The sequence below is a fragment of the Stegostoma tigrinum genome, chromosome 17 (genome assembly GCF_030684315.1).
Source record: "Stegostoma tigrinum isolate sSteTig4 chromosome 17, sSteTig4.hap1, whole genome shotgun sequence".
Classification (NCBI taxonomy): Eukaryota; Metazoa; Chordata; class Chondrichthyes; order Orectolobiformes; family Stegostomatidae; genus Stegostoma; species Stegostoma tigrinum.
This window is the reverse complement of record NC_081370.1, coordinates 12,785,298-12,799,123: the sequence shown is the minus strand read 5'-3', so window position 1 is coordinate 12,799,123 and position 13,826 is coordinate 12,785,298. Positions and strand designations below refer to the sequence as shown.

The following is a 13,826-nucleotide window of genomic DNA, read 5'->3' as shown; positions in this document are numbered from 1 at the left end:
AGACTCCAACAAAAAACTGAAGTTGCTGGAAAAGCTCAGCAAGCCTGGCAGCAACTGCGAAGAAAGAAATCAGAGTTAACATTTCAGGTCCAGTGACTGTTCCTCAGAACCTGGACCCGAAATGTTCGCTCTGATTTTCTCTTCAAAGATGCTGCCAGACCAGCTGAGCTTTTCCAGCAACTTCAGTTTTTGTTCCTGATTTACAGTATCCGCAGTTCTTTCGGCTTTTATGGAGTCTCAGACTCCTCCTTGGTTATCCTTGTTGCCCTAGTGCTCTGGACCTTTCCCCGCAACACTAGTTTAAACCCTCCCAAGTGGCACTAGCAAACGTTCCCGCCAGGATATTGATACCCCTCCAGTTTCGATGCACCTGTCATTCCTGTACAGACCCCTGAAAGACATCCGAATGATCCACATATCTGAAGCCCTCTGTCCTACACCAGCTCTTTAGCCATGTGTTTAATTATAACTATTTCTATTTCTAGTTTCACTGGCATATGAACAAGACGTGTTCATATGGTGGCTCAGTGGTTAGCACTGCAGCCTCACAACACCAGGGACCGGGTTCAACTCCCGCCTCGGGCGACTGTCTGTGTGGAGTTTGCACATTCTCCCCGTGTCTGCTTGGGTTTCCTCCGGGTGCTCTGGTTTCCTCCCACAGTCCAAAGATGTGCAGGTTAGGTAGATTGGCCATGCTAAATTGCCTGTAGTGTTCAGAGGTGTGTGCGTTATACGGGGATGGGTCTGGGTGGTATGCTTCAAGGGGCAGTGTGGACTTGTTGGGCCGAAGAGTCTGCTCCCACGCTGTAGGAAATCTAATTTTTAAAAAATGTAGTCCTGAGATAACATTGGAGGTCCTGCTTTTCAATTTTCTGTCTATCTCCCTGAGCTCCTTTTGCAGTACCTCATCTCTCCCTCTGTGTATTTTGTTTGTGCCAATATGAACCTCTGGCTGCTCACCCTCTCTTTTGAGAATATCCTTTGCCTGCTTCAAGACATCTTTGACCCTGGCACAAGAGAGGCAACACCATCATGGAGTCTTGCTTGCAGCCACATAAACGCCTATGTGTACTCCTATGTGTGTATAGAGTCTCCTATCACTATTGCTCACATATGCTTTGACCCTGCCTGCATTGCCAATCTTGTTGCCACTGCTGCTTTCCCCTGATAGTTTATGCCCCCGACAGTACCCAAACAGTACTTGTTTGAGAAAGCAACGGAGACAGGGACACCTCCACTACCTTCCCAAGCTTTCTTATCTTCTTGGTGGTCACCCAACTCTTCTCTGTGTAGCCCTTATTGGTAGTATGACCAACTCACCAAATGTGCTATTCACAAGGTTCTCAACTTAATGGACGCTCCAAAGGAAATCCATCCACATCCCCAGTCAATCCATGCGGCAAATCGGGAACTGTAGCTGAACGGACATCCTGCAGATGTGGTCACCGTGGAGACCGGAAATGTCCTTGGTTTCCCACATATTGCAGGAGGAGCATTCCACAGAGCCGGGTTCTCCTGCCACTGTGAGCCTAATCAACTGTGGACAATAATCTGGGAACATATTGCACAACCGTACCCACTTGTTACCAAACTCCAAACTCTCACTACTGCTCTCTATTCCGAGTAGACTACAAAGACGCAAAATATTAAAGAGAAACAAATATCCAAATTTGATATTCCCTGCAGTTTCAAAATTTCAAAGGCATTTTTTACTCCTGCATGTAAACAGTATTCTGCATTCTGGCAACGAGAGGGTCTGATAAGTTAACCAACCCTGGTTCTACCTTAAACTGTGGTCTTTTTCCATTTCACCTTGGCGGCAGCTGCCCCAAGCTTTAGCTTGTCCCTCAGTACGTAGCCTTGGACCCATGCAATGTGCTTGTCTACAATACCCTGTTGAGGTCCACTCTTCACACTGCAAGACCAGCAAGGTTTGAGCAGATTTAAGGGTGTCTTTCATCAAATTGATGATCCTCCAGGCACAGTCAATGTTTGTCCTGGTGTGCATCCCACGCAATAGCTTGTGGACCACAGAGTCATGTGCCTTGGACTTTCTCAGGATGAACCTCAACAAAAACCATTGCATCTCTCTCCAGACCTTTTTTACAAAGACACATTCCGAAAGAAAATGTATGGTAGTCTCTTCAGCAGCACAGCTGCTTTGAGGGCAGTGTGTGGTGACGGAGAGAGTCCAGGTATGCACAAAGGAACTCACAGCAGAGCCCTTCTCACCACCAGCCAAGCTACATCTTGGTGCTTGTTGGAAAGTTCTGGTGATGAGACATTCTGCCAAATGTCTTTTCCAGTCTACTCAAGGACCCATCTGGCAGAATCTCAAGGACATTATGTGCTGACTACTTCCTGTTGGACTTGTGGTCAGAGATGCTTTCCTTTGTACATTTTTCCATAAAGGTAATGGTCCAGTTACTTGGAGCAGTCTGTGACGCTGACACCAACCCCAGACCCATCCTCATAACACCAAGGACAAGTAGAACCTAAGCACATAGGCACGCTCGGTGCATAGACAAGTGTCTGCACATAGCTTGATACAGGCACAGAGGTGGCCATCGGGATGAGGGCAACATTGGGTACATTCTTTCCCCACTTATCCAGAGCTTGGTACATGGTGTCCTTGAGGACAAGGTCCATCTTGGACCTCCAGATGAAGTGGGAGATGGCTCAGGCAAAAATACGTAATTTGTGTCTCTCCAGGCACTACCAATGCAGCCTGCAAACCTGCTTCCTGAGCAACCAAGCATAGGTCTGCTGTCCCCTTCTCAGTCATAGAAAACGAAAAGTACAGCACAGTACAGGCCTTTCGGCCCACAATGTTACCAGTCATGGTAATTGAGCTGATATCTCCCAGAATCCTCCTTGTTGCTTCTCACCATTGCCCTCTGATACTTGGAGATATCTGGCGGCCTGTTGACGTTTATCGATCTACATTAATAGCTGCCTTGCTGTGTTTCTCGTTCCAGGACTAAGATCCTCTTCCTGCTCCGGATACTCACTGACTATGTTCCTGGAGTCAGTCTGCTGGCTCGTAAGTATACTTATGTTTCTCCTGTATGATTGCTCCTCTTCCAGTCGGTACCTCTGGATCAGCGCGGAGATAATAGGGGAGCAAACAGGACCCCCAGATATTTCGGGCATGAGCCTGAGGATGTAGTGGACACCCCAGGAGCATGTCTGGCGGTGGTGGGGACAAGAGACATTGGTCAGGCAGCACAAAGTGCAATTTTTTGATCAAATGATGCTGTTTCTATCTTTCAGGTCCATTGATGGATTATTTACCAGTTTGGCAGAAGATATATTTTTACAATTGGGGTTAACTGGATCCTTCTGCCAAAATGTACAAAAGTAAATTGTGCTGTTCACAAACACCTGCTTATCCAGCATTATGCACAGCTCGGACCATCCACAGATCCTGTTTGGAATGCCTCTTTGTTAAAATTGGAGACAGAGACCAGCTCTCGGTATCTCAGTCTGTGTCAGGGACCAGGTCTCGGTCTGTCGGACCGCGTCGGGCACCAGTCTCGGTCTGTCGAACCGCGTCGGAGACCAGCACTCGGTCTGTCGGACCGCGTAGGAGACCAGGTCTCGGTCTGTCGAACCGCGTCGGGGATCAGCACTCGGTCTGTCGGACCGCGTAGGAGACCAGCTCTCGGTCTGTCGGACCGTGTCGGGGACCAGGTGTCGGTCTGTCGAACCGCGTAGAAGACCAGCTCTCGGTCTGTCGGACCGTGTCAGGGACCAGCTCTCGGACCGCGCCGGGGACCAGGTCTCGGTCCGTCGGACCGCGCCGGGGACCAGGTCTCGGTCCGTCGGACCGCGCCGGGGACCAGGTCTCGGTCCGTCGGACCGCGCCGGGGACCAGGTCTCGGTCCGTCGGACCGCGCCGGGGACCAGGTCTCGGTCCGTCGGACCGCGCCGGGGACCAGGTCTCGTTCAGACTGTATAACATGCTGGCAGTGATAATTCCTGATTTTGTGGTTAAACTGTTTCTTACTGTCAGACGATTGTCTGTGTCCTTAATTTCTGTCCGAGAGACTGATACTGAAGCTAGGTCTGTATCTGTGGCTAACGATTGCCGAGGTCTGTTTTGGCTTACAGTGGCGCTGCACAATTCTGGGCCATATTGTGTAAAGTGTGACTGCAGTTGCTCTCTGCACTGTTTCTGAACTCACCTGCAATTGGAGACCATTCCCAATGGAATGTTTGAGACATCTTACGCTGCCCACTTGGGTGACTGGTTGGATCTGTCAGAGTAACAACATAGTGATTTCAAATTTTTGTTTGTTATCAGACCCACAATTAATGTAAATTGTGAGTTAATGAATGCACCTTTCTACATAATTCTACAACTTCTGTTTTTTTTGCCACTTTTTTTATGAGGCTCTGGAGAAGAGCTGTCAGTGCTGACTTTGTGTGAGACAATCAGAAACAAATGATCAAACTCGTATTAATAACTTGACAGTTGTTGGGGAACTGGTTGTGAGAGCAGGAGGGAGAGAGGGGGGAGCTTGTTACATTTTAGTAGATTGATAATCCTTAATCTGACATAGGATGGAAACAGACTCTTCAGTCCAACTCATCCATGCCAACTATAATCCTAATCTAAACTAGTTCCACTTGCCTGCCCTTGTCAATCTTTTTGGTTATGTCCTCAAAAAAAACCTCAAATTTGAGAGACCTGAATTTCCACAAACAGAGCCAAATCAGTCCTTGCCTCTCTAACTACATGTAAATCCTATCTCTCAGAATCCCCTCCAACAACTTACTGATGTCAAACTTGCAGGTCTGTAGTTTCCAGGCTTTTCCTTACAGCCTTTCTTAAACAATGGCATAAAATTAGCCACCCTCCACTCCTCCAGCACCTCACCAGTGACAATAGATGATACAAATATCTCTGCCAGGGCCCCCACACTTTCTTCCCTAACTTGCCACAACTTTCTGGGATACACATGATCAGATCGCCATAATTTTATTCTTCTTTATGTTTTTTAAGACCTCCAGCACTTCCTCTTCTCTCAATCAGGCAGATAATTGGGGATTTCAACATTTGTGTCAGCTTGTCAAACTGTATGCTGTGTTTTAAAAGCACATTCCTCCCAGTTGAGTCATGGCAGAAGTTTGGAACTTTTGAAAGTGGCTAAAATCATGATTCACTAGGATAGCACTGTTCCCAGAGTCATCACAAATGTGGTGAGGTTTCAAGCCCAGGGTGGAAGTGTCAAGTATTAAGGGGCATCATGTTTAGGTGAGAGGGAGAAAGAAGAAAGGAGACGTGCAGGGCAAGTTTTTCTTACACAGGTGCCTGGAAAAATGTGCTGCCAGGCAGGTGGTAGAAGCAGATAAGTTAACACAGTTTAAAAGGTATTTGAACAGGCAGAAAATAGAGGGATATGGACCACATGCAGGCATAGAACAGTACAGCACAGGAACAGGCTCTTCAGCCCACCATATGCCAAACACAATACCCAATTAAACTGATCCTTTCTGCCTGCCCATGGTCAACATCCCTTCATTCCTTGCATCCACGTGTGCTTATCCTTAAATGACCCTATTGTGTCTGCCTCCATCAGCACCACTAACAGCACATTGTCCAACTTATCTCCTTTGAACTCGCCCCCTCTCACCTAAAACACATGCCCCCTAGTTTTAGATATTTCAACTGTGGGGAAAAAGATTATGACTGTCAACATTATTTTTTCATCTCATAATTTTATAGACTTCTAAAAAAGTCTCCCGTCAGCTTCCACTGCTCCAGAGAAAACAGCCTGAGTTTTTCTAGCCTCTCCTTATAGCCCATACCCTCTAATCCAGGCAACATCCCAGTAAACCTCTTCTGCACCCTCTCCAAGGCGTCCACATTCTTCCTCTAATGTGGCAACCAAATTGAACACAATACCCTTAAGTGTGGTTTAACCAAAGACTTATAAAGAACAAAGGAAATTACAGCACAAGAACAGGCCCTTCGGCCCTCCAAGCCTGCGCCGATCGAGATCCTCTGTCTAACCTGTCATCTATTTTTTAAGGGTCTGTGTCCATTTTCTCCCCGCCCATCCATGTACCTGTCCAGATGTATCTTAAAAGACGCTAACGTGCCTGTGTCTACCACTTCCACTGACAATGCATTCCAGGCACCCACTGCCCTCTGCATAAAGAACTTGCCACACATATCTCTCTTAAACTTTCCTCCTCTCACTTTGAACTCATGACCCCTAGTAATTGAGTCCCCCACTCTGGGGAAAAAGCTTCTTGCTTTCCACCCTGTCTAGACCCCTCATGATTTTGTAGACCTCAATCAGGTCCCCCCTCAATCTCCGTCTTTCTAATGAAAATAATCCTAATCGACTCAACCGTTCTTCATAGCTAGCACCCTCCATACCAGGCAACATCCTGGTGAACCTCCTCTGCACGCCTTCCAAATTGTCACAATCCTTTTGGTAATGTGGCAACCAGAACTGTACACAGTACTCTAAATGTGGCTGAACCAAAGTCTTATACAACTGTAACATGACCTGCCAAATCTTGTACTCAATACCCCATCCGATGAAGGAAAGCATGCCGTACGCCTTCTTGAGCACTCTATTGACCTGCGTTGCCACCTTCAGGGATCAATGGACCTGAACACCCAGATCTCTCCGTTCATCAATTTTCCCTAGGACTTTTGCATTTACTGTATCGTTCGCCCATGAATTAGATCTTCCAAAATGCATCACCTCGCATTTGCCCGGATTGAACTCCATCGGCCATTTATCTGCCCAACTCTCTAGTCTATCTATATTCTGCTGTAATTTCTGACAGTCCCCTTCACTATCTGCTACTCCACCAATCTTAGTATCATCTGCAAACTTGCTGATCAGACCACTTACACCTTCCTCCAAATCATTTATGTATATCAGAAACAACAGTGGCCCTGGCACAGATCCCTGTGGAACACCATTAGTCATAGGTCGCCAATTTGAGAAACTCCCTTCTACGACTACTCTTCTCTCCTGTTGTCTAGCCAGTTTTTCATCCATCTCGCTAGCACACCCTGGACCCCATGTGACTTCACTTCCTCCATCAGCCTGCCATGGGGAACCTTATCAAACGCCTTACTGAAGTCCATGTATATGACATCTACAGCCTTTCCCTCATCAATCAACTTTGTCACGTCCTCAAAGAATTGTGTTAATTTGGTAAGACATGACCTTCCCTGCACAAAACCATGTTGCCTATCACTGATCAGCCCATTTTCTTCCGAATAGGAATAGATCCTATCCCTCAGTATCTTCTCCAGTAGCTTCCCAACCACTGACGTCTGGCTCACCAGTCGATAATTACCTGGATTATCCTTTCTCCCCTTCTTAAACAACGGGACAACATTAGCAAGTCTCCAATCCTCCGGGACCTCACCCGTGTCTAAGGATGTTGCAAAGATATCTGTCCAGGTCCTGGCTATTTCCTCTCGCTTCCCTCAATAACCTGGGATAGATCCCATCCGGACCAGGGGACTTGTCCACCTTAATGTCTTTTAGGATACCCAACACTTCCTCCTTCCTAATGCCAACTTGACCTTGAGTAAGCTAACATCTATCCCTAATCTCAACATCTGTCATGTCCCTCTCCTTGGTGAATACCGATACAAAGTGCTCGTTAAGAATGTCACCCATTTTCTCTAACTCAGCGCATAACTTTTCTTCTTTGTCCTTAAGTGGGCCAATCCTTTCTCTAGTTACCCTCTTGCTCTTTATATATGAATAAAAGGCTTTGGGATTTTCCTAACCATGTTTTCCAGCAATATCTCATGTCCTCTCTTAGCGCTCTTAATCCCTCATTTCAGATTCGCTCTACATTCCTGATATTCTTGCAAAGCTTTGTCTGTCTTCAGTTGCCTAGACTTCATGTATGCTTCCTTTTTCCTCTTGGCTAGTCTCACAATTTCACCTGTCATCCATGGTTCCCTAATCTTGCCTTTTCTATTCCTCATTTTCACAGGAACATGTCTCTCCTGCATGCTAATCAACCGCTGTTTCGAAGCCTCCCACATATCAAATGTGGATTTACCTTCAAACAGTCTCTCCCAATCTACATTCCCCGGATCCTGCCAAATCTTGGTATAGTTGGCCTTCCCCCAGTTTAGAACTCTTCCTTTTAGGACCACTCCCATCCTTGTCCTTGAGTGTTGTAAAACTTAGGGAATTGTGGTCGCTATTTCCAAAGTAGTCCCCTACTGTAATATCAACCACCTGCCTGGGTTCATTCCCCAACACCAGGTCCAGTATGGCCCCTTCCTGAGGTGGACTACATACATATTGTTCTAGAAAACCTTCCTGGACACACCTTACAAATTCTGCTCCATCTTGACCCCTAAAACTGAGTGAATCCCAGTTAATGTTGGGAAAATTAAAATCGCCCTTCACCACCACCCTGTTTCTCTTACACCTTTCCATTATCTGTTTACATATTTGTACCTCTATCTCATGCTCGCTGTTGGGAGGCCTGTCGTACAGCCCCAACATTGTTACTGCATCCTTCCTATTTCTGAGTTCTACCCATATTGCCTCACTGCTTGAGTCCTCCATGGGGCCCTCCTTCAGTACAGCTGTGATGTCGTCTTTGACCAGTATTGCAACTCCTCCACCCCTTTTACCTCCTTCTCTATCCTGCCTGAAGCAGCGATATCCTGGGACAACTAGTTGCCAATCATGCCCTTCCCTCAACCAAGTCTCAGTAATAGCAATATCATCATACTTCCAGGTACTGATCCAAGCCCTAAGCTCATCTGCCTTTTCTACTACACTTCTCGCATTAAAACAAATGCACCTCAGACCACCTGTCCCTTTGTGTTCATCATCTGCTCCCCGACTACTATTCCCTTTAGTCACACTGACTCCATTATCTAGTTCCCTACAAGCTTTCATTACTACCTCTTTTCTGTCCAATATTTGGTTCCCATCCCCCTGCCACGTTAGTTCAAACCCTCCCCCACAGCATTAGCAAAAGCAACCCCAACGACATTGGTTCCAATCGGCCCAGGCGTAGACTGTTCATTTTGTAATAGTCCCACCTTCCCCAGAACCGGTTCCAATGTCCCAAAATCTGAACCCCTTCCTCCTGCAGCTGCCCAAATAAATGAAGACCGCTCCCGGTCGAGGTAAGCTTTTTAAAGTGAGAAAAACCTTACCTTCCTGGCAGCCTCCTGGTGCTCTCTGTCTCTCTCTCTCACTCTCCTCCTGAAAATTAAGCTGCAGCATGACATCCTGACTCTAGCACTCAATTCCCCAACGAATAAACTAAAATATGTCATATGCCTTCCTTATCACCCTAACCACTTGCATGGGCACTTTAAGGGAGCTATGGACTTGAACTCCAAAATCCCTCTGTACATCAATACTGTTTAAGGTTCTGCCATTATCTGTGTACTTTTCCTTAACATTTGATCTCCCAAAATGCAGCACCTCATGCCTAGAGTAAACTCCACTTGCCATTTCTCTACCCATATCTGCAAATGATCTATATCTCGCTTTATCCTTTGATGACATTCTACACTATCCACAACTCCACTGATCTCTATCATCTGCAAAATTACTAACCTACCCATATATATTTTCATCCAGGTCATTTATACATACCACCATCAGCAGAAGTCCCAGTACAGATAGCTGCAGAATACCACTAGTCATGGGCCTCCAGCCAGAAAAACCCTTTTCCACCACTACCCTCTGCCTTCTATGGGCAAGCTAATTCTGAACCCATGCAACCAAACCACAAAGGATCCCTTATATCTTAATCTTCTGGTTGACCCTACTATGAGGGACCATAAGACATAGGAGTGGAAGTAAGGCCATTCGGCCCATCAAGTCCACTCCGCCTGAAAGCCTTACTAAAATGCACATAGACAACATCCACTTTTCCATTGTCATTGATTACCTTGGTCACCACCTCAAAAGTCCATCAAGTTAGTAAGACATGGCATCTTCCCCCACAAAACCAAGCTAATTGTACCTAATTAGGCCATGTTTTTCCAAATGCGAGTAAATCCTGTCCCAAAGAATTCTCTCTAATAACTTCCCAACCACTGCTATGAGACTCACCAGTCTACAGTTTCCTGCAATTTTTCTACTTCCCTTGAACTGAGGAGCAATATTAACTATTCACCAGTCCTCCAAGAACTCTGCTTGGGCCTTGATCAAGATTTTTGTTTCCTTGCTGGCCCAGCAATCTCCTCTGTTGCCTCTCTCTATAACCATTGGGCCCTTGGGATGTATCCACCTTAATCCTCTTCGAGAGACACAACACCACTTCTTTCTTGATCTCAAAATGCCCTAACATATCAGCATGCTCCACATGTATCTCACTATTCTCCATGTCCTTTTCCTGGGTGATACCAATGCAAAGTATTCATTTAGGACCTTGCCCATGTCCTCTGCCTCCAAACACATTCTTTCCTTTATCCTTACGTTTCCTCTACTTATCCTCTTGCTTTTAATGTATGATTAGAATGCCTTGGGATTCTCTTTAACCCTGCTTGCCAAGGTCATTTCATGGCCCCTTCTTGCTTTCCTAATTCCCTGCTTGAGTTCTTTCCTGCTTTCCTTATACTCCTCATGAGTCCTGTCTGATTTTAGCTTCCTAAACCTTACATATGATTCTTTTTCCCTTTTGACTAAATTCACAACCTCCACTGTTATCCAAACTGGTCAGTTACCTTGCCACCCTTGTCCTTCCTCCTTACTGGAACGTGTCAGTCATGAACTCTGATCAGCAGGTCTTTTAACAACTCCCACATGTCAATTGCAAACTTGCCTGAAAATAGCTGCACCCAATTAACATTCCGTAGCTTCTGCCTAATACTGATATAATTTGCCCTTCCGCAGTTTAGTACATTCCCACAAGGTCCTGATTTATCTTCATGCACAGTTGTCTTAAAACGTAAGAACTTGTGATCACTGTTTCCAAAAAGGTCTTCTACTGAAAGGTCAGTCACCTGGTTAGGTTCATTAGCCAATACAAGATCCAGTACGGCTTCTCCTCCAACTAGACTATCCACATACTGTTTCAAGAAACCCTCTTGGATGTACTTAACAAATTCTGCACCATCTTAGCCTCTTGCTGTAAGGGAATCCCAGTCAATATTGCGGAAGATAAAGTGACTACTACGACAAAGCTGTTGTTGCATCTTTCCACAGAGGGGATTAGTTTAGAACGACTTCATGATCGGCACAGACATGGTGGGCTGAAGGGCCTGTTCCTGTGCTGTACTGTTCAATGTTCAATCCACCTGACTGACAAACTCAGGTGAAAAGAAAACACTCAGCAGGTCTGGCAGCATCTGTGAAGAAGAAATTTGAGTTAATGTTTTGGTTCCAGTGACCTTTACTCACAAGTTCTTTTCTAGCAACTTCTGCTTATCTTCCTGATTTACAGCATCTGCAGTTCTTCTGCTTTTTAAAGGAAAAACACTCCATGGGTTTCTGTACTGAAGTTATTGCAAACAAATATTAACCAGTGGCAGAAAATAAACATGAATCTTTAACTTATAACTCTTCGTAACTTAAATTTTACCCCTTCTAAAAACTTCCTTACACAGATACATAAAGAGACAAGACAATTCAAATATTGTGAGACATAGCTCAGGCAGCGGTCCAGATTACTGACATCAATGAGATGCTTTGTTTCAATTTTCTTCTGGTTTCTTTGAATTCTTTGAGGAGGAGTCTGAGGTTATAGATGTGCCAATTCTCAATCTTCCATTCTCCATTTGTCCTTTTCAATGTTTCTGAAGACAGTTTTTCACTTGAAAGTAAAATATTGTAGATGCTTGAAGTTGAAGTACAAACAGAAAATGTGGGAGAAACTGAGCAAGTCTGGCAGCATCAGAGAGAAACTGAGTTAATGTTCTGAGGCCAGTATGACTTCTTCAGAAATTCAAGGGGCTGGCAAAGGAACTATTTTTATGCAAATTGAGCAAGTTTTTCCCATTTGCTATTTCCTTCAGTCCAGAAGAAGGAAAAATTGAAAGAATGAATCTAGCAGCAGAGAGAGCTGTATGCAGCAGCTTTAAACCCCAACTTCCAAAAATGAAAGCAAAAACTAAAATTCTGGGTCTGTGTGTGCTTGACTCCATCACTCATGCATTTTTGTATAATCTTTTAAAGAAAATCCAAAGTTATTTATTCTGCTTTCCATGGAGAAGACATCTCCATGCCAGGTTTACAATACACTTCTTCAAGAGAAACAGAACTGAACAAATCCCTCTTAAAGGCACATCTGGTAACAATACCCTGAAGTTGAGTCCAGAGAGCTGTGAACTCTCTAACTTGAAAATGAGATGCTATCCCTCCAACTTACTCTGACAGTTGATGAAACATTGCAGCAGGTTCAGATGGAAACGTGAACAAGGTACTTTAATTGAAATGGCAAATATCTGAAAGGTCAAAGCTATTCTGACCTCAAGATACTCGTGTCAACTGCTATTTTAAAAGATTTAGCAAAGACGAGATGGTCAAATTGGTTCAACTAATAGGATTACTCACAGTTTCTCAAAGGCAGTTTTACATTCTGCTGCCTGAACCTTATCTTTCATACGATCAGAAGTATACCATTCGGCCCATCGAATCTACTGTACCATTCAATGAAATTATGGCTAAACTGATCATCCTCAACTCCACTTTCATGCCTTAACCCCTGATTCCCTTCCTGATTAAAAATCCCCATATCTCAGCAGTGAGTATTCTTAATGACCCAGCTTCCAGTGCGCTGGTAAAGAATTCCACAGATTCATTACCATCTGACAAATAAATTACTTCTTATCTCACCATTAAGTAAATGACATTACTCTGAAATTATGCCTTCTCTTCCAAGACTCTCCCACAAACAGAAATGGCCTCTCAGCACTGACACTCTCAAACCCCCTAATAATTGTTAATGTTTCACTAAAAATTACCCCTCATACAATGATCATTGTCTCCTAAATGTTACCCCACTGTCACAAGATCATCTTGGTCCTCCTCGTTGCCCAGAACCAGGTCTGGTATTTCTAAATGTTTTTCCATTACATTAGGCTGTCAGGCCAAAAATCACATGACATCAGCTTATAGTCCAACAGATTTATTTGAAAACAGAGATAATGGGAACTGCAGGTGCTAGAGAATCCGAGATAGCAAAGTGTGGAACTGTATGAACACAGTGGACCAAGCAGCATCTTTGGAGCACAAAAGCTGATGTTTCGGGCATAGACCCTGGATGCTGCTTGGCCTGCTGTGTTCATCCAGCTCCACACTTCGCGATCTTTAATTGAAAACACTAGCTTTTTAGCTCTGCTCTTTCCTCAGGTGTAGTGTGAAGATGAGGTATACTGACACAATTTATAAACAGAAAGGTAACACCTGAAAATGGCTCACAGACCACCTCCTATTGAATCTTTAATCAGTTAGAGAGGAGACACATCAAATTCCAGAATTCCTTTCAAGTCATTGCCCCAAGAAAATTAAAAGTTTTATCAAATGTATACAAGAGATGACATCTCAGGTCAGGCAATGCATTCATTTTAGGTGTGAGGTCTTGTTTAGAATCTGCTTGTGTTTTAACCTGGGATCAGACTGGGTTTGTTTTTTAACAAGATAGAATGTATCTGCAAAAACACAAATATCTTTGATTAAATAATTCACCCCAGTGGTATGCGCACACGCGCGCGCGCACGTGTGTGTGTGTGTGTGTGTGTGTGTGTGTGTGTGTGTGTGTGTGTGTGTGTGAGAGAGAGAGAGGGAGAGGGAGAGAGAGAGAGAGAGACAGAGGGCGTGCATGTGAGAGGGTCTGTGCAAGTGCGTGTGTAT

At 44.8% G+C, this 13,826-nt stretch overlaps 1 protein-coding gene across 2 annotated transcripts in view; it reads left to right on the top strand.

The window, feature by feature from the left end:
* The window catches only part of pex16 (peroxisomal biogenesis factor 16), a 47,573-nt gene extending 43,559 nt beyond the window's left edge, over positions 1 to 4,014 (top strand). For both annotated transcript variants that reach the window (XM_048546111.2, XM_048546110.2), the window contains 2 exons: positions 2,979 to 3,043; positions 3,274 to 4,014. In XM_048546111.2, the coding sequence (XP_048402068.1) occupies positions 2,979 to 3,043; positions 3,274 to 3,332 (124 nt within the window). In that variant the 3' untranslated portion in view covers positions 3,333 to 4,014. The remainder of the gene's footprint in view (positions 1 to 2,978; positions 3,044 to 3,273) is intronic.
* The last annotated feature ends 9,812 nt before the right edge of the window (positions 4,015 to 13,826 follow it).